Source organism: Elgaria multicarinata, chromosome 3 (genome assembly GCF_023053635.1).
Source record: "Elgaria multicarinata webbii isolate HBS135686 ecotype San Diego chromosome 3, rElgMul1.1.pri, whole genome shotgun sequence".
NCBI lineage: Eukaryota > Metazoa > Chordata > Lepidosauria > Squamata > Anguidae > Elgaria > Elgaria multicarinata.
In genome coordinates this window covers 156,791,593-156,812,905 of record NC_086173.1, presented here as the reverse complement: position 1 = coordinate 156,812,905, position 21,313 = coordinate 156,791,593, and the positions used below count along the sequence as shown (strand labels likewise).

Here is a 21,313-nt window from a genome sequence, read left to right as displayed (position 1 = left end):
GCAATTTCATATTTGAGTTATTTGAGAACTCTAGGATGGATGCCATCTGGGCCTGGTGATTTATTTGCTTTCAGATTGTCAATAGGGTTGAGAACTTCATCTTTTGTCACCACTATTTGCCTCAATTCTTTAGACTCCCTTCCTGAAAGCCTCAATTCAGGCCCAGGCATCTATCCTGTATCCTCTGCAGTGGACACAAATGCAAAGAATTCATTCAGCTTCTCTGCAGTCTCCCTATCCTCCTTTAGTACTCCCTTAACTCCGCTGTCATCCATCGGTCCAACTGCTTCCCTAGCTGGTTTCCTGCTTTTGATATATTTAAAGAATTCTTTATTGTTGGCCTTAATGTTGTTAGCAATAATGCTCTTCAAAATGCTTGTTCGCATCTCTTTTTGTCTGCTTGCATTGCCTTTATGCAAGCTTGTGCTCCCTTTTATTTTCCTCACTTGGGCAAGTTTTCCATTTTCTGAAGGAAGCTCTCTTTTCTATAATAGCTTCCTTGACACTGCTGGTTAACCATGCCAGTGACCTCATGGACACTGACATGGTGTGTTTCCTAACCTGTGGCATTCCTTTTTCTTTCAGCTTCTGTTATTGTGGTTTTGAGTAACTTCCATGCATTTTGAAGGGATTTAATCCCCTTGACTCCCCCTTTCAACTTCCTTTTCACCAGTTCCCTTGTTTTAGAGAAGTTTCCTCTTTTGAAGTCAAGTGTGACTGTGTTGGACTTCCTGGGCAGTTTTCCATTTAAATATAAATTTCATCTGATAGCACTGTGGTCACTGTTACCAATTGGTTCAACAAGCTGTGGGGGGCCACAGGGTTCTATTCTATCCCCCATGCTGTTCAACATCTATATGAAGCCGTTGGATGAGGTCATTAGGGGTTTTGGGGTTGGGTGCCATAAGTATGCTGGTGATACTCAGATCTACTTCTCCTTGTCGTCGGAGTCAGCTGGGGCTGTGAAGGTGCTGGACCAGTGTTTGGAGGCTGTAATGGGCTGGATGAGGGCCAATAAACTGAAGCTGAATCCTGATAAGACGGAAGCTCTGTGGATTGGTGGTTCCCGAGTCCGGGAATTGGGTAAGCGACCTGTTCTGGATGAGGTGGCACTTCCTCTGAAGGAGCAGGTGCATAGCTTGGGAGTACTCCTAGATCCATCTTTGTCACTGGAGGCCCAGGTGGATTCCGTGGCACGGAGTACTTGGGGTCAGCTTCGGCTGATCCGCCACCTATGGCCTTTCCTGGACAGGGACAACCTAGCCACAGTAGTGCGTGCACTGGTAACTTCCCAATTAGACTACTACAATGCACTCTATGTGGGGCTGCCCTTGAAAACGACTCGGAAGTTGCAGCTAGTGCAAAATGCAGCAGCTAGACTGCTGGTGGATACATCTTACAGAGACCATATAACACCAGTCTTAAAGGAATTGCACTGGCTGCCTATACGCTTCCGGTCAGAATTCAAGGTGTTGGTAATGATGTTTAAAGCCCTCAATGGCTTGGGACCTCGATACTTGAGGGAGCGCCTCTCCTTATATATGCCTGCCCGAGACTTGAAATCTGTTGGAGGAGCCCTTCTTTGCATCCCACCAGCACAACACATTTCCTCTGATGGGACATGGGAGAGGGCTTTCTCTGTGGTGGCACCCCGACTGTGGAATGCTCTCCCCTTAGAGGCCTGACTGGCGCCAATGCTGATTTTATTCCAGCGCCAAGTGAAAACATGGCTTTTTAACAAAGCTTTAAATGGTTGAATTCACTAGGCACGTTGTTTTACTGCTTTTAAATTATATATCGTTTTAACTTGGTTTATGGTTTAATTTGTTTTTAGCTGTGTTTATTTACTGTTTTTATACTGTATGCTTTTATCTGTACGCCGCCCTGAGATCTTATTGATACAGGGCGGGACATCAATGTTTTAAATAAAAAAATAAATAATATTTACATCTCGTACTAGGCCCTAGGGGGACACTTTTTAGGATTAAGTCCAAGGTTGCCTCCCCTCTGGTCACTTCCATGACCAACTGTTCTAGGACCAAGTCATTTAAGGTATAGAGGAATTTAGCTTCCTTGTTATGACTGGAATATACATTTATCCAGTCATTGTGGGAGTAATTGAAGTCGCCCATTATTACAACCCTTCTTCTTTTGGAGGCCTCCCTGATTTCGTTTTCTATCTCAAGGTCACCCTGAGCATTCTGGTCTGGGGGCTGATAGCACGTTCCTAGCACTAAATTAGTCTTAGGACCCTGTATTATCACCAACAATGCTTCTGTGGAAGAGTCTGACCTATTTAGATGCTAGTCTAATTGACCTCTTTGACATACAGAGCAACACAGCCTCCAGAACACCCTTCCCTGTCCTTCCTGTGGAGTTGACATCCAGGGATGACCATATCCCACTGGTCCTCTCCGTTCCCATCAGGTTTTTGTAATGCCCACTATGTCCTGGTTCTCCTTTAAAACCAAGCACTCCAATTCTCCCATTTGAGCTCGGAGGTTTCTATAATTTGTATAGAAACACCTATATACAGTGTCCCTCCCCAGATGTCTCTGGCGTGTGCATTTTTCACTGTGGCACTTAAGCTTCTTTGACTGGCTATCCTGTACTACCATGTACTCATGGCCTGTTTGCTTCCCTTCTGTATTTGGGCAATCAAAAGCATTTTCATCTTCATCCCCTTTGGATGATTTAATCCGAACCAGATGCTTCCCAGCTCCTGTCAGCTTCCCCCAGGGTTTAGTTTAAAAGCTGCTCTGTTGCTTTTTTATGTTTAGCACCAGCAGTCTGGATCCATTTTGGTTTAAGTGGAGCCTGTCCCTCTTACAGGTCCAGCTTGTCCCAAAATGTTCCCCTCTGAACCCCTCCTCCCTGCACCACCGTCTCATCCACGCGTTGAGACTCCTCAGCTTCACCTGTCTAGCTGGCCCTGCACATGGAACTGGTAGCATCTAAGAGAAAGCTACCTTGGTGATTCTGGGTTTCAGACTAGCAACCTAAATTTGGCTTCCAGCACCTCACAACTACATTTTCCTGCACCTTTGGTACCAACATGGACCATGACAACTGATTCCCCACCCACCTACCCCAGCACTGTCTACTATGCCATCTAGATGGTGCGTGATATCTGCAACCTTTGCACCCGGCAGGCAATTCACACCCGTCACCAGCCCAGCTGCCTGGCATATAATGTCACATTTATGCCAGCCATTGTCACAGGTTTAGCCTTCTATTGAAACTGTTTTTAGTTGTCTAACCGCTTTTCAGTTTTGTATATTTCTATTTTTATGCACATTTTATGCTCTATTTTATTATCTTATGAACTGTTGTGAACCACCCACAGAGCTTCAGCTATTGGGCAGTATAGAAACGAAATAATTTTTTAAAAAGATTTTAAAAAATAATAAAAAAATAAGATGTATATATAACATTTGTGCCCATTTCCATGCTTTCACAAACCTCAAGTTGGAAGGGCCATTCTAATCTAGGCTTTTGGAGCATCAGGTGAGGCAATCATGTGAGGAGACGTTTTGCTTTTGGTGCACTAAGAAATAAGTTTGAGCAGTCGTTCATGTCTTCTCTAGAAGAGTTAGATGCCCCAGAAGCCCAGGGCACCCTAGACCAAGGACTCCCTTTTTCCTGACAGAGATGACCTTGCAACACATTCCCCCAAGGGCTCAAGCTCTTGTGGGTCCAGTTGCAGTCCTTAGTTCAGCATGCCCTGGACTTCTGGGGGCCCTGGCTCTTCCTCTGAGGAGAACTCCATCACTGGGGGCATGATAGGTTCAGCCGCCTGATAGGTTCAGCAATTTGCTTGGTTTTAATGAAGCCAAATTGGTCTCTATGAATGTAGTGTGGGGGCAAATTATGTATACTTTTTTTGTCGGTAGTAAGAGTCTGGGTCATTTAGGTCTTTCCCAGGTTTCGAAATGAAAACTATTTTGGATATTTTCCAGGAGCCGTAGAAGACCTCATTCTCTAACGGCACAATCCTTTGGCTACTCCTAAGCCTCCAAACTCATTAGCGGAGACTTCGGGGAGGGGAAGGGAGAGTTGGGTATACCTCATATTCCCACATCCCCAGTCTTCTCACTCCCCGGCCTCCAGGAACGCCCCTTTCCTGTCCTATGCGAGCTTGTAAGAGTGGTTCTCTTTGCACTGGCTATGATGGGGTGGCGGAGGGCTCGGGAATACGGTTTCCTAGCTCCAACTCCTGCGTGAGCCCCGATCCAGGAAACCAAAATATTCTATGCCCCCCCCCCCAAGACAATGTCTAGGGGACATAAGATTGCTTCTTAAACTGTGTTTAAACAGAGATAATGTGTGAGGTTTTGAATTATTATTATTTTTACTTGGTTAAAATGATTTATTTATTTGTTGCATTTATATCCCTTCTTTTTTCCTTCAAGGAACCCAAGGCAGCATACATAATCCTCCTCAACATTTTATCCTCACAACAACCCTGTGAGGTGGGTTGGGCTGAGAGTCTGTGGCTGGCCCAAAGTCACCCAGTGGGTTTCCATGGCCAAGTGGGGACTAGAATCCAGGATCTCCTAACTCCCAGTCCAACACTTTAGCCACTACACCACCATGATGGTGTTTTGTCAAACCAGGTGATACCCTATTTCTTTGATTCCAAGACACACTTTTTTCCCCATATAAACATCTCTAAAAATGGGGTGCGCCTTAGAATCGCAGGTGTGTCTTAGATTTTTTTTTCTGTTGGTGGTACTGTGTGTCTTACAATCGAAGAAATACAGTAGATGCAATTTACTAATCATAGAATCATAGAATAGCAGAGTTGGAAGGGGCCTACAAGGCCATCGAGTCCAACCCCCTGCTCAATGCAGGAATCCACCCTAAAGCATCCCTGACAGATGGCTTTCCAGCTGCCTCTTGGATGCCTCTAGTGTGGGAGAGCCCACAACCTCCCTAGGTAACTGGTTCCATTGTCGTACTGCTCTAACAGTCAGGAAGTTTTTCCTGATGTCCAGCTGGAATCTGGCTTCCTTTAACTTGAGCCCGTTATTCCGTGTCCTCTGGGAGGATTGAGAAGAGATCCTGGCCCTCCTCTGTGTGACAACCTTTTAAGTATTTGAAGAGTGCTATCATGTCTCCCCTCAATTGTCACATCCATTTTTTTTATTATGAATGTTATTATATGCATATTCATGATGTACGCCGCCTTGGGAGAGTTCCTACTGTGAAACGTTGCCTATAAATTGTGAAGGAAGAACAACAAACCCTTCCAGAGAGGGAGGTGGAGCAAGAGGAAGTTAAGAGGTGTTACCCCAAAATTCCCCCCTGCTCTGTGGACAGTGGGCAAACAAATTAACCAGTAAGTTGCCGCCACCCCTTAACGTCCAACCCATCCTGAGCCAGGGGATCCTCAGACCTTTTGGGACACCCCTGGGGTGTAAGTATAAGGGCTTACCTCTATTCTGCACCCCAAGCCTAGAATCCTAAACAGGAGCAGGATCAAGCAGAAGGCTCTGGATTTAGTACTGAGGATTAAAACACACACCAGCTCCAAAGTAAAGGTAACATTTATTAACAACAAGGAAGGGGCTTAAGGGGGAAAGAGATATACAAGTTCACAAACGATTAAGAACCCCAAACTAACAGGAGAAACCCCTTGAAGCAATACTGGAGGCAAAACCAGAATTTCCTATCCTATCATATACTTCAATGAAGTAAAGGGTTTTCCAGTAAGACAAACTCCAAAGTTCCCAGGCCCAAAAGCCTGCTGACAAACTGAACAGTGCCCCCTCCATGTACATTGATGGTGCTATATAAATAATAATAATAATAATAATAATAATAATAATAATAATAATAACATTAGAACAGTCATTTTCTCCCAGCCATAACCTACTTCAGGGGCTTGTTTTGAGGAGGAAATGGGTGCTGAGTATGTGAGGCATTTTAATGTTCCTGACCAGGAGCCTCACATACTGTTTTCCATCTCAAAGATGGTCACTACTAGTTCACCTTGATACCTTAAAGAACAGGTGGATTCCAAATGATGTTGCGTCAAATAGGATCTATACAAAATTCTTGTAAGACAATATTTGTGTAAAAAGGTTTTTTAAAGGCCCCTTTCCCTCCTTTGGTCTCTCTTCCCTCATCCCACCCCCATATTCTCGGTTACTCGGATGTATTTGTCTGAGAACGTACCACAACAGAGCTGCCCTTGTTCTTCTAACATCAGAGAATCATAAATATTTTTGTATAAACAAACTTAAATGTAAAAATGTCTCACGAGATGCAAGAGGAAAGTCAAGCTTCAGGTCCTATGGCCCCATTCAGAAGACACCTTAAACCATGGCTTTAACCACGGCGGTTAAGCCAGAAAGCCAGGCCATGTTCAGAAGACACCTTAAACCATGGCTTTAACCATGGTGGTTAAGCCAGAAAGCCAGGCCGTGTTCAGAAGACACCTTAAACCATGGCTTTAACCACGGCGGTTAAGGCAGAAAGCCAGGCCGTGTTCAGAAGACACCTTAAACCATGGCTTTAACCACGGTGGTTAAGCCAGAAAGCCAGGCCGTGTTCAGAAGACACCTTAAACCATGGCTTTAACCACTGTGGATAAAGCAAAAACTCTTATTCACCGTGGTGAAAGCCATGGTTTAAGGTGTCTTCTGAATGCAATATCTCCCTGACCCCACCATTTTTCTACTTTTCCAGGCAGAAGGACAGGCCTGGTAGTTAATAAGTCCTTCTGCCCTTGTTTTTCAAAACATTTTGCTCACTGGATACCCCCCAAAAATTAAGTTTTTGAGCAATCTGCCTTTAAGCAATCTGTTTTTGAGTCTGGGAACTGCATTTATTTATTTATTTATTTATTTATTTATTACGTTTTTATGCTGCCCATCAGCCGAAGCTCTCTGGGCAGAGCACAATTAAAGACCATAAAATCTAACAAGTATAAATTTAAAACATTGAAAAGTTAAAAAGGCAATATAAAACCAGCTCCACTGAAAACCAGGGGACGCCTGTGGTAAAAGGTATGTCTTCAGGAGGCGTTTAAAAGACATTGCATTTTCCGCCTCCTGAACCACACGAGGGAGGGTCCTCCAGTGGGTGGGTGCCACCACAGAGAAGGTTCTTCATGGTGGCATTTGGTTTGACTCAGAATGGCCAGTGGGGCCTCCTCTGAGAATCGTAGTTGTCATCCAGGTATATATAAGGGAAAGCGGTCTGCTAGGTATCCTGGTCCCAAGTTGTTTAGGGCTTTGTAGGATAACAACACAACTTTGGTAGCTAATAGGCAGTCAGTGCAGTTTCTAAATACAGGTTTTATGTGGGCAGAGCTAGGTGTCCCAGTGAGCACCCTAGCTGCTGCGTTCTGCACTAGCTGCAGCTTCTGAACCACACACATCGGTAGCCCCATGTAGAGCACGTTACAGTAGTCTAGTTGTGAGGTTACCAGTGCATGAATGACCGTGGCAAGGCTATCCCTATCCAGGAACGGGTGTAGTTGGTGTACCAACCAAAGTTAGGATCAGGCCTTTTAGTCCCAAAGTGACAAAGGACTAGTCAGGTTCTGCCGTCACTTGTATTACCACCAAGATGGCTCCAGCTGTGGGGGGGCAGGGAGGCTGTTATACCCATTTACCGAGGAGTAAGCACCATAGAACTAAATGGCCCTACTTCTGAGCAGGCACAGACAGGATGGACCTGTAGGGTCCTCCCACAGGTTTCCGTGTTCAGAGCTGCCTGGTTGAATAGGGTGACCATATGGAAAGGAGGACAGGGCTCCTGCATCTTTAACAGTTATATAGAAAAGGGAATTTCAGCAGGTGTCATTGGTATGCATGCAGCACCTGGGGAAATTCCCTCTTCATCACAACAGTTAAAGCTGCAGGAGCCCTGCCTAGTGTGACCAGATGCAGAAGAGGGCAGGGCTCTAAAGGCAGCTTTAGCTGTTGTGATGAAGAGGGAATTTCCCCAGGTGCTGCATGCATACCAATGGCACCTGCTGAAATTCCCTTTTACTTTTATTTATTTTATTTTATTTTATTTATTACATTTTATACTGCCCAATAGCTGAAGCTCTCTGGGTGGTTTACAAAAACCAACTGTTAAAGTTACAGGAGCCGTGTCCTCCTTCCCATATGGTCACCCTATGGTTGAACCTCCTGGCACCTTTTGAGCCTCTTGGCAAGAAGAGCCTTAAAACAGAGAGCCCGTGTCTTACCAGCAAAACCAAACACACACCGGCTGAACAGACTCATTCAGCAAGAAGAGGAAAGGTCCGGATCGGGAAAGAGAAGTCGCTGCCGCCGCCGCCGCCGCCGCCACCACCACCAGCAGCAGCAGCAGCAGCAGCACCCCGAGGGGAAGCGAAAAACCCAAAGCAGTGCAATGCAAGACGTTGACCCGGTCCTGCTTGGGGAGATGCAGAGAAAGGATCTCGCTTCTTTGCCATCTAAGCGTTAAAGGGGCTGAACCAGGATCCGAGAGCGGAGGGGAGGAAGGGAGGGGCCGTGTCCTCCGCAGGAAATACACTCAAATCCACCACCGCCACCCGCACCGAAGGCCCTTCCTGGTTTCGTTTTCTTCGTCCAGGCGCGGCATCGGGGCCTCCTTTGGGGAAGTCAGGTGAGACACCCACCCACCCCATGTATTGAGGGGAAGGGAAGACCCTGGGCGGCAAGGAAAGGGGAGGGACATGGGGCAGGAGAGGGAGGAGGGATGGGAAGACCGGGCCGGCGGAGGTGGGTGGGTGGAGATGCCCAATTGAGCCCCAAAAGTGTCAGAGGCGGATCTGATTTGGCTTCATGGATCCTCCCCCCATCCCCACCTCCCCAGGGAGGCAACCTGTGCGGCTGAACCACTTGCGATCCCCCCACCCCACCCCACAATGTCGGGGAGCTTCACCTTTTCCCTCCGTTCAGCAGCCGAGATGCCCCCCCCCCCTTGATTTTGGCACACGGTGGACGCGTGGAGGGAGATTTAAAGCTGAGCCAGTTTATCAAACCGATTCACTGATTAAACTGCTTTACATTGAGTAAAATCTCCTCCCTCTTCATCGGGCACTGATTCTATTCCTCCCCACACCACCACCACTCTGCAAATGTGGATCCCCTGATCCAATTTTGCGGGTGGCTGAGATGTTTCTGTACTGGATTGGGCGGACTGACAAAAGCAAACTAAAGCAGGCGCAGGGAGACGCGGTGCCCCCTCCCTAAGTCCGGCCCTCCCATGAAGGGAGCTCATTTGGAGATCCCTGAAAAGGCAGCGTTTTTTATTTATTTATTTTAATTATTTAATTGACATTTTACTGCTGTAGGGGCAGAGAGGAGAGGTGCTTGCAGTACTTTTTGCTAAAGCCAGCAAATGTTCCTCGGCCAACTCTGTGATGCAGGCCTGCAGTGAGAGGAGCCCTTTTGAGAGAAGGCTGATAATACTAAATAATTAAAATAAATAAGAAAGGGGTGGAAATAAAAGAGAATGAAAAACAGATGCTAAAAATCCTGGACAGGAAAACAGTAAACTTCACCAGACCACAAGCAATGAATCCTAGTTTCTGTTGAATGTAACATTTCTGGTCTCAGATGTAGGAAGCAGTCCTGTGAGAAGTTTTGCTCTGTTCCATTGAGGCAGCTCGTAGTTAGGAATGGAGCCTCCATCTGCTGAGGCAGTGTACCTCACTTAATGAGGGAGAAACGTTATGGGAATGTAATTTTAGGGGGCCAAATGGTAAGACAGACACCTGTGTGTGAGGAGCAGTGGAAGGGTGCAGCATCTTCGGACACTCAAGCCAGTGAAGGGCTTTGGTCTGTGGCTGTCAGGTGAAGGAACCCCCAAGTTCATTTCGGGACAAGACGTCTGCATCGGCACCAACCTCACACAGAAGACCTTGCCTAGCACACCCTTCTCAAGCCAAGCGCCACCTCTTGAAAAGCCTGAGGAAAGGGTAAAAACAACACAACCTTTCCCCTATATGTGAGGGAACAAGGTAAAGGGTTTTGGAAAATAGGTTCTATTGTTGAGGTACTGAACTGCAGGTGTATTGTTAGATTGATTGATTGCATTTCTATATCGCCCCATAGCCGAAGCTCTCTGGGCGGTTTACAAAAGTTAAAAGCAGTAAACATTAAAAACGAATATACAAAGTTTAAAAACATAAAAAACAACAGTATCCTTATAAAAATAATGAAAATAAAATTCTAGCCTTTCACCAAGTTCAACCCAACCTAAAAAAACAAAAACAAAAAAACACCCAGAATGATTGCTCTCAACTTTCCCAGGATTTTTTGTAAACTTTTATTTTATGCATACTATCCTGACACACCTACATACGTGCCAAGCCTTTCACTGACTGCTCTCTAAGGCTCCCAACTTTTCCTATCTCCCCACCCTAGAATATGCTCTTTGGGGTCATTGCCCCCCCCCCACCTTCTATATTGGCACATTGTTTTTGCACTGTGTAATATAGCAGGTAATAAATCCGAGCTGACACATGGTTTGTGGTAACAGAACACAAAGTAAAGTTTATTGAAATTTAACAGATCTTTGGTATCTCAATTTAGATCAAACCTGCTTATTTTTATATTTAAAACAACAATCCCAAGTTCCTTAAAATCCTATCCTCACTCCTCACACACCAAACACTCTCATGAGGCACAAGCCAGACTAAAACTCCCAGACTAAAACCAAACCTCCAAACCAAAACTGCACTAAACTACCACTATCTCCTCAGCCAATCTATTTATACTCCTCCCTCCCCCTTTCTCACAGCATCACCAGCCACACCCACTCAGTCAAACATTCCGCACTCACTAGATATACAAACACAGACATACCTAAGGGACAGAGAGGTGGGTATCGCCACAACGTCCTTACTAGTTGGAGTCCAATACGTCTCATCTTGCATTGAACATTCTTTTGACAAAACCATGTCTTGCCTTAACAGAACCTCGGTAGAGCTGCTTCATATGGCAATCTTGGCCCAGATACAGAAGAGGGAAGAGTTTCTTTGCTAACCTTGGAGGCGTCCTTAGAGCACGGATCAAAGATGGCAGAGCAGGGCTCAGCTTTCCCTGAACCAAAAATAGACCTCGGTGCCATTAAGATGGAGAGCAGTGGGGAATTCTGGGAAACCACAGTACAGAAGCTCGAGGGTGAGGATGTGGTCAGCTCAGACATACAGTGCCAGCATTTCAGGCAGTTCCGGTACCAGGAGGCTGAGGGTCCCCGAGAGGTTTGCAACCAACTCCACGATCTTTCCTGTCGGTGGCTGAAGCCGGAACGACACACGAAAAACCAAATCCTGGACCTGGTGCTCTTGGAGCAGTTCCTGAACATCCTGCCAGTGGAGATGGCGAGCTGGGTGAGGGAATGCGGAGCGGAGACCAGTTCCCAGGCGGTGGCCCTGGCAGAAGGCTTCCTCCTGAGCCAAGCGGAGGACCAGAGGCAGCAAGAGCAGCAGCAGGTGAGAGCATTGCGTCCACAGGGTCAGGAATAAGAGGGTGGAGGGAACATCTTAAAATTCTACAAATTGCCCAACACATTCTGGAAGTCACCCAAGGAAAGTTGTCCAATTAAATTAAATTAAATTAATGTTAAATAACCTGAAATCCAGATTGGAACATATATTTATATTTGTATGGTCCCTGAATATATATATATATATATAGAGAGAGAGAGAGAGAGAGAGAGAGAGAGAGAGAGAATTATTTGACCTTTGTAACCAGAACTAAAGATTTTTTTAAAAATAAAATAAAATAAATTTTTAGAATCCAAAAAAAGGAATGGAATGTGAGGGAGGTTTTCCAAAACCTCTCTACTCATTGCCCAACCCCTTCTGGAAAACACCTGAAGAGAGACGTTGCATGACTTCCCCTCAGCATTTTTGCTTCTTTGATTCCTTTTCTAATCCTCCTCCTCCTTCCATGTCTTGTTGTTTGCTGATTGCTGTTTCAGGAACAGAATCTGTTTGCAGAAGTGAGGCCTGATTGCCCTGCAGCAGAGAGGGATTCTTCAGTCACCAGTCAGAGCTCCCCACGAATGGGGATCAAGCAGGAGGGTGAAGGTCGTGCTGCCTTGCAGGGTAAGGCTTCATTTGGGGGTGGCTCGATTTCAACCTGGTCTCGTTCTCTAGAGTTATGGAAGGGGTCGTTGGGCAGCCTTTATTCACACACCCCCACCCCTGCATGTTATGTGGGGGAAGGTGGTTGTCTCCAGCCTATTCAGCAATTCAAAGCTCTATTTAACTTACAAGACTTTAATAACAACAATAATAATAATAATAATAGTAATAATAATAAAAAATTATTTCTTACCCGCCTCTCCATTCTGATCGAGATGGGGAACAACATGAGATTTTATACATGGAAACTTAACAGATTTCTTGCGAACAGCCCAAATGAGGGAACACATATTTTTCCCCAACTGAACTCTCAAAATGCAAATTAAAGATTAGGCATCACGCAATGCCCAGGTGTACTTAGACTTGCATCACTTCCGATGCAATTCTATGCATTCGCCTGGGCAGGATGTCCTTTGGCCTTCCAAGGGACTTTCTTCCTAGGAATCTCAGATGGTCATCTCAACCTCTGAGGCTATCATGTGCTACTGGCTTCCCATCACCTCTGTCTCCACAGGGGCTGGAGTGTCGCCGACAATCAATCCACAGCCATCTCTTCTTCTTTTTGATGGAGGGGAACTGGATCAGGTAGGTGGAAATATCGCTGGGGAGACAGGCAGGGAGCAGCCCGGGTGCTTCCATCCCCTGTTCACCTCCCAGGGCCGGAATACGTCTCTGTTCTTTGTTTCCTTCTGGAAAAGCTAAGAGCATATGGAGAGCGATGCTGAATTGGACTAAAGGCCCCTCTGGTCCTGCACCCTGTTCACCACAATGGCCAACCAGGTGCCTCTTGGGAAGCCCACAAGCAGGACAGGAGGCCCAGAGACATTTCTTGCTATTGATTCCCCTATTGCTGGTTTTCACAGCAAGCAAATTTCAATTCTGCATTATTATGCCCAGCCACCTCACTTTATGTCATCCTTGAAGAGGAAACATTTTCTTTTTTCATCCAGGCTCTGGTGACTTTTGAGGAGGTTGCTGTGTGGTTCACTGAGGAGGAGTGGGCACTGCTGGATCCTGACCAGAGAGCCCTGCACAGCCAAATCATGGAGGAGAACCATGCAATCATGGCCTCTCTTGGTAAGGCTCCCTGTTTACCTGCTTAATGATGGGCTCAAAATGCAGTAATGACTGGGAAGATAATACCTTTTTTTGCACATGCTCTATAATTATTTATTTATTGTTTTGAAGCTGCCTTTCAGGGCAGAGCCTTCAGAAGGTACTGTTCAAAAAGAAAATAAGATGTACTTATATTAAAATCATTAAATGAGTAAACACTACTTTAAGAGAGCAACTTAAGGACACGGGCCTCAAACAAACACAGAAATTTTCAGAAGTCACATTGAGACTGCTGAAACTCAAAACCACCACCAGCAAAACACCTCCACATCCTTTCTGCACAGCTGGACAACCATCTGTCAGGGATGCTTTAAGGTGGATTCCTGCATTGAGCAGGGGGTTGGACTCGATGGCCTTAGAGGCCCCTTCCAACTCTACTATGATTTTATGATTCTATGATTCTTCCAATCTACCAGTTGTTGTCTATTTTTGTTCACTAAAGGATTTATAATACTGACTTTCCATTAAACAAAAATCCCCAACGGACGTAATACGGGTGAAATATCGATACAAAATATTAGAAAACTACAGGATAATAGAAAATACATTTAGCATCTGTTTATGAAATCATCTGGAAACATTTTGAGCTGCCACAAATACAAATATAGAATGGACCCATCATAGAATCATAGAATCTTGACAGTTCAGCTGTGCTGAAGGCAGAGAGGGAGGTCTCTAGGGAGGCAGCCAGCGCCCCAAAATGTAGTTCTTTACAGAATCCCAACCCAGGTGTTCCTCTCTTAGTCTGTCTCTCAAACTTCAAGAAGGATGCAGACAAGCTGGAGTGTATTCAGAGAAGGGCAATGAGGATGATCGGGGGTCAGGAAACAAAGCCCTATGAAGAAAGATTGAAAGAACTGGGCATGTTTAGCCCAGAGAAGAGGAGATTGAGGGGAAGATATGATAGCACTTCTCAATGACTTGAAAGACTGTCACACAGAGGAGGGCCAGGATCTCTTCTCGATCATCCTAGAGTGCAGAACATGGAATAATGAGCTCAAGTGAGAGGAAGCCAGATTCCGGCTGGATATCAGGAAAAACTTTCTGACTGTTAAAGCAGTACGACAATGGAACCAGTGACCTAGGGAGGTGGTGGGCTCTCCCACCCTAGAGGCCTTCAAGAGGCAGCTGGACACCCATCTGTCAGGTATGCTTTAAGGTGGATTCCTGCATTGAGCAGGGGGTTGGACTCCATGGCCTTATAGGCTCCTTCCAACTCTACTATTCTATGAACTACAGTCTGTCTTCACACCCAGATACTAGCTGAGGTGGAAGGATGGGGAAGAGACCTGGTTCTCTCTGTCTGAGAGCAATAGAACTCCAGGTTTTGCCACACTCTGAAATGCAGGTGGAGTCCTTTCCAGAGACCCAAGGTGGTTTCAGTGGTGTGTACACAGGATGGGACTCTTCCAACAGGCTATGAATGCACCTGCACTTTTAAGCAAGTACACTGAGTGCACAAAGATATTGATTTTTATTTAGTTTTCCCAAACCAAAGGCTAACATGTTTCCTCAAAAGCAAAGACATTCCTGGTCTCACCCCTGTGCTGGTTATTTACTTATCTCAAGGAGACCAATTCAGGGTGACATTTGTGTTTGCTGTCCCAGGGCTTTCAGAAGAGGTGATTTTTTTACCAGCTTGCATAAGTGATCTATAGGGCTGTTAGGTAAGAATGACTTTGCCGTTACTTGTCCTGTCTTGGCGCACGCCATGATTTGTGTCACGACCCGTGTCTATGGTAGCCAAATTCATTGGAGTCTGCAATAACTGCCCTGCTGATGGACAGCCCATTAACAAGTCTGTCATATAGGCTTGGCTGAGAAGGAGCAACTGGCCCAGAAACACAGAGTACTTTTAATGTCTCCACTGGAAGCTCTAACCCAGGCCTCCAAGGAGCCCAATCAAACACATTGTCCCACACTAAGAGTCCTTGAAGGGCAGTGAAGCACCTGCTAAGAACTGCATTCCATCCAATGCTTTCCCCTTCTTCCCTTTATTGAGATCATTAATCGAGGGTGCTCAGTGGTTTCAAGTTCTATTGCTAACTGCGGCTTTTACCAATTTCTTGTCTTCGTTCCAGAAGGTGAGAGTTGGGAAGCAGAAGATAAGAGAAAACCATATGGGTCATTGAAACAAGAGAAATGTAAAAATAACAAACAGGAGAGAAGGAAAAATGAAGCACTTCAGAACAGGAGGAATAAATTCTTTGCTTCTCATGGCAGTAGCTACCATGATATCAGCATCCAAGGAAAAATACATAAAAGACAGGAAAAAGATAGCTTTGATGTGCACAGTGAAACTTTCAATTCTGAATCAAACTTTAAAGCTCATTTTAAAATGCACATGCTGAAGAAACCATATAAATGCCTGGAGTGTGGAAAGAGCTACAGTCAGAAGATACATCTCACTTGGCATCAAAGATTTCATACAAGGGAAAAACCATATCATTGTTGGGAGTGTGGAAAGCGTTTCAGTAAGAAGAAATATCTAACTAACCATCAAAGAACTCACACAAGGGAGAAACCATATCATTGTTCAGAGTGTGGAAAGAGCTTCAGTCAGAAGATTCATCTGACTTGGCATCAAAGAACGCACACAGGGGAAAAACCATATCATTGTTTAGAGTGTGGAAAGAGCTTCAGTAAGAAGAAGTATCTAACTAATCATCAAAGGACTCACACAGGCGAGAAACCATATCATTGTTTAGAGTGTGGAAAGAGCTTCAGTCAGAAGATAACTCTTACTTCTCATCAAAGAACTCACACAGGAGAGAAACCATATCATTGTTTGGAGTGTGGAAAGAGCTTCAGCCAGAAGAGAAATCTTACTTCTCATCAAAGAACTCACACAGGGGAAAAACCATATCATTGTTCGGAGTGCGGAAAGAGCTTTAGTCGTACAATAATTCTCATTTCTCATCAAAGAACTCACACAGGGGAGAAACCATATCATTGTCTGGAATGTGGAAAGAGCTTTACTCAGAAGGCATATCTCACTTCTCATCAAAGAACTCACACAGGGGAGAAACCATATCATTGTATAGAGTGTGGAAAGAGCTTCAGTCATAAAAGAACTCTCACATCCCATCAAAGATTTCACACAGGGGAAAAACCATATCATTGTTCGGAGTGTGGAAAGAGCTTCAGTCAGAAGATACATCTGACTTGTCATCGAAGAACTCACACAGGGGAGAAACCACATCATTGTTTGGAGTGCGGAAAGAGCTTCAGTCAGAAGACACATCTAAGTAATCATCAAAGAACTCACACAGGAGAGAAACCACATCATTGTTCAGAGTGTGGAAAGAGCTTCAGTCATAAAATAGCTCTCACTCATCATCAAAGATTTCACACAGGGGGGAAACCATATCATTGTTTGGAGTGTGGAAAGAGCTTCAGTCTGAAGAAATATTTAGCTGATCATCAAAGAACTCACACAGGAGAGAAACCATATCATTGTTTTGAGTGTGGAAAGAGCTTCAGTCAGAACAAATATCTAACTAATCATCAAAGAACTCACACAGAGGAGAAACCATATCATTGTCTGGAGTGTGGAAAGAGCTTCAGCCAGAAGAAATATCTAACTAATCATCGAAGAACTCACACAGGAGAGAAACCTTATCGTTGTTTGGAGTGTGGAAAGAGCTTCAGTCAAAAGACACATCTCATTTCTCATCAAAGAACTCACATAGTGGAGAAACCATATGACTGGAGTGTGGAAAGGGCTTTAGTCATAAGTCAACTCACTTCTCATCAAAGAACTGACACAGCAGAGAAATAATATAAATGCTTTAATTGTAAAAAAACAAAAAACAAAAAAAAACCTTTACTTAAGGGAGTAACTGTATAAACATTTTGAATGTGGTAAGAGTTGATGCTAAGCCAACCAAGAAACAGGTGCTGAAGCGAAGACATCAAAGAAACATCAATTAGCAATCTTTTGTATTATCTCAGTACATATTGAAAAATACGAAACACTGCCGAAAATTATTCCCAGAATATGGGGCATGATAGATGTTTACATGCATTTCATATTTCTTTAATATTTTATCCTTGTAAGAACGTTAAGAAGAAAATTACATATTCTAAAACTGAATAAACATGTGCAATTAGCAAAGCCAAGAGTATACTTCATTAAAGGCGGTGGGGCATTGTTTTTTTTAGTAAAGTTGGGGGGAAATGTTTTGCCAGTATACCCTGAAAACTGTGTTGCATATAAAAATGAATAATTTTGATAAAGCATTGAAACTGAGTTGTAAGAATCTAGGTCATTTAGGTTTCTTCCAGGTTTTGGAACGAAAACTATTTTTGATGTTTTCCAGGAGCTGGAGATGAAATTATTCTCTATGGGTGCCACCCTGGCTGCTCCTAAAACTCCAAAGTTTTGTGTTTAGTGGAGTCTGTGGGTAGGGGAGGTAAGGAGGCTGATGATACCTCCTATTCCCACCTCCTCTTTGCACCCCAGAAATGCTCCTTTTCCCCTCCAATGCGAGCTTGTAACATCGAGTGACCATATGAAAAGGAGGACAGGGCTCCTGTATTTTTAACAGTTGTACTGAAAAGGGAATTTCAGCAGGTGTCATTTGTATATATGGAGAACCTGGTGAAATTCCCTCTTCATCACAACAGTTTAAGCTGCAGGTGCGCTGCCCTCTTTTAAATCTGGTCACTGTAGTATAGCTCCTGCACCTTTAACAGCTCCTGCTGTGCCAGGGGGGAACCTTGGGAAGGCTGCTATATGCATATACTAGGGAGTATTCATGGAACTGAATGGGTATTCCTTGGGAGCAGACGCAGACTAGATAGCACTGTAGCTTTCTCCCCCAACCAGCCTGCCTCTTAAATTCCTTAGAGGGTCCTCTGCTGCGGCCATACGCCACAGGACTTTTTTCTTTTACTGCCTTCATAATGCGCCTGCTGACTTCTTTGGATGTCTTTGTCTTTAAGCAGGCATTAAAGACTATTATTCCCAGGCCTTCCCTTTTTAGAATCTTATTGCTGACTGTAATATATTGTTTTATGTCGTGTTTTTCTTATTGTTTCATTTTAACTTGTTTGTACCTTTGCATGCTGCCTAGAGTATTTTGTGTATAGGTGGAATATACATTTAATTAATTAATTAATTAACCCCTCTGAAAGTTTCACTGTCATAAGAACATAAGGACATAAGAAGGGCCCTGCTGGATCAGACCAAGGGTCCATCTAGTCCAGCACTCTGTTCACACAGTGGCCAACCAGCCATCGGCCAGGGATGAACAAGCAGGACATGGTGCAACAGCACCTTCCCACCCATGTTCCCCAGCAGCTGGTGCACTCAGGCTTATTGCCTCGAATACTGGAGATAGCACACAAGCATCAGGGCTAGTAGCCATTGATAGCCTTTGCCTCCAGGAATTTATCCAACCCCTTTTAAAGCCATCCAGATTGGTGGCCATCACTACATCTTGTGGTAGTGAGTTCCATAATTTATGTGCTGTGCGAAGAAATACTTCCTTTTATTTCCTTTTATTTGTCCTGAATCTTCCACCAATCAGTTTCATGGGATGACTCCGGGTTCTAGTATTTTGAGAGAGGGGGGAAATTGTCTCCCTGTCCACATTCTCCACCCCATGCATAATTTTGTACACCTCTATCATGTCTCCTTTTAGTCTCCTTTTTTTCCAGGCTAAACAATCCCAGTTGATGTAATCTTCCCTCATAAGGGAGATGCTCTAGCCCCTTCATCATTTTAGTTGCCCTCTGGGTTGACTTGCTGAAGTTCTTGGGATCTTTTGAGCCTCCTGACAAGAAGAGGAAGAACAATGTTTTAAAACCAAAAGTACACACCGGCTGAACAGATTCATTCTCACAAATTGCAGGAGGAAAGCTAATGCATGGCTAAGCTTCAGAAGAGGAAATGTCCAGAAGGTCAGGGCTGGGCAGAGGGTGGGGGCAGTGGGCCCAGTTGGCATGGGTCTATGATTTTGAGGGGGCCTGCCATGACACAGGCTCTGAACACCAGGCCTGGCTGCGGCTACTCCCTGCTCAAGCCAAGCACCACCGTTTGATATGCCTGAGGCAAGGGACAAACACCGCCTTTCTCCAAACTATGTGGAGGAAGGGATTAAATGGATAAGGATCTCAATACATAAAATAATACACTGTGAGTTATATGTGCTGAGGCGAATTATTGTCAGAGTGGGTGCTAAATGTATAAACTTCAGATAATATATGCCAAACAGACACGTGGGATTTTTGTGGTAGTTAAAAACAAAATGATTAAAATTTATTTTAAAAGTTCACAAGCTTTGTTTCAAAATAAAACATTTAAAAACCTTTTTGAAACCTTTCATCCAATCCTTTCACCCATTCACATACACGCTTTCCTTTCTCTCACACAATCACTTTTGAGCTTTCTTTATTATCAGTATTGTTTAATATACAGCAACTATGTGCACACCACACTCCAACGACACCACTCTCTACACTGAACCTCAAATTCTCCAGACCCAAGTACTCTAAACACCAAGATCTAACACACAAAGAGCACTAAAGACTCTAAGAGTAACTAAAAAGTTTCCACAATCCCGGCTTTCCCTTATATATCACTCCTCCCCCTCCTAACTCCGCCCACTCAGGCCAACATTCTAAAAACCACAGACTTACAAACTCAAGACATACATTTGGGAACTGACTTGTGGGGTGTAATGCCACAGGGCCTACTCTGAGCCCCCCTGGGCAAAGTCGCTTAATTTTTGTTGATGATGAATTTAACCAAAGAAAAGCACGTAAAGCATTTCTGAATGTGAAGAAGTGATGTCTTCTATACATCTTGAATAAAAGTGCTTTTAAATAAATCGTTTTAGTTCATATGTATTTAGAACTGATTAGAAAATACTTAATGAGCAGTTTGAAATGGGGCCTACACTTCCCATCTGGCCTGGGCCTACTACCAGCTTTGCCCGGCCCTGCAGAAGGGAAAGGGGAAATCGCTTCCAGCGGCTCCCGAAGGGAAGCCAGAAACTCACGTGGCGCTTTGCAAGGTGTTTCCCGGGTCCTGCTTGGAGAGATGCAAAGAAGGATCGCGCTGTTTGGCCTCCCAAGGGTTAAAGGAGCTGAACTGGATTCCTAGAGAGGATGGGAATTTGGGGAGGAAGGGGGTGGCCGGGTCCCCCACAGGAAATACTCCCCCCCCCGCGGAGGCCCTTGTGGTTTCGTTTTCTCTCTCCAGGCGCTGCATCGCGGCCCCCTTTTCAGGTGAAAACCACCCCCGAGTGATGAGGGGAGGAGGAAGCGCTGGAGGGGAGGGACGTGGGGGGCAGGAGGGGGAGGCTCTGGAGGAGGGGGAGGCCCTGGAGGGGAGGGATCATAGAATCATAGAATAGCAGAGTTGGAAAGGGCCTACAAGGCCATCGAGTCCAACCCCCTGCTCAATGCAGGAATCCACCCTAAAACATCCCCGACAGATGGCTGTCCAGCTGCCTCTTGAAGGCCTCTAGTGTGGGAGAGCCCACAACCTCCCTAGGTAACTGATTCCATTGTCGCACTGCTCTAACATTCAGGAAGTTTTTCCTGATGTCCAGCTGGAATCTGGTTCCTTTAACTTGAGCCCGTTATTCCGTGTCCTGCACTATGAGAGGATCAAGAAGAGATCCTGGCCCTCCTCTGTGTGACAACCTTTTAAGTATTTGAAGAGTGCCATCATGTCTCCCCTCAACCTTCTCTTCTCCAGGCTAAACATGCCCAGTTCTTTCAGTCTCTTTTCATAGGGCTTTGTTTCCAGACCCCTGATCATCCTGGTTGCTCTCCTCTGAACACGCTCCAGCTTGTCAGCATCCTTCTTGAATTGTGGAGCCCAGAACTGGACGCAATACTCTAGATGAGGCCTAACCAGGACTGAATAGAGAGGAACCGGTACCTCACGTGATTTGGAAGCTATTAATGCAGCCCAAAATAGCATTTGCCTTTCTTGCAGCCATATCGCACTGTTGGCTCATAGTCAGCCTGCGATCTACAACAATTCCAAGATCCTTCTTGTTTGTAGTATTGCTGAGCCAAGTATCCCCCATCTTGTAGCTGTGCCTTTCGTTTCTATTTCCTAAATGTAGAACTTGG

General features: G+C 44.9%; 2 protein-coding genes across 4 annotated transcripts in view; one reads left to right on the top strand and one right to left on the bottom strand.

Moving 5' to 3' along the window:
* LOC134396129 (oocyte zinc finger protein XlCOF6-like) overlaps nucleotides 1-21,313 on the bottom strand; it is a 66,920-nt gene that overhangs the window by 24,632 nt on the left and 20,975 nt on the right. The gene's annotated exons all lie outside the window — the stretch shown is intronic.
* On the top strand, nucleotides 8,399-17,334 carry LOC134396138 (oocyte zinc finger protein XlCOF6-like). Of its 2 annotated transcripts, none has more exons than XM_063122518.1 (6): nucleotides 8,399-8,610; nucleotides 10,928-11,446; nucleotides 11,938-12,064; nucleotides 12,618-12,688; nucleotides 13,054-13,180; nucleotides 15,304-17,334. In XM_063122518.1, the coding sequence occupies exons 2-6, from the start codon at nucleotides 11,030-11,032 to the stop codon at nucleotides 16,998-17,000; spliced, it is 2,439 nt and encodes an 812-aa protein (XP_062978588.1). In that variant the 5' UTR covers nucleotides 8,399-8,610; nucleotides 10,928-11,029; the 3' UTR covers nucleotides 17,001-17,334. The 2 variants fall into 2 exon arrangements, with proteins under 2 accessions (XP_062978588.1, XP_062978587.1); XM_063122517.1 differs by having other exon boundaries at nucleotides 15,301-17,334.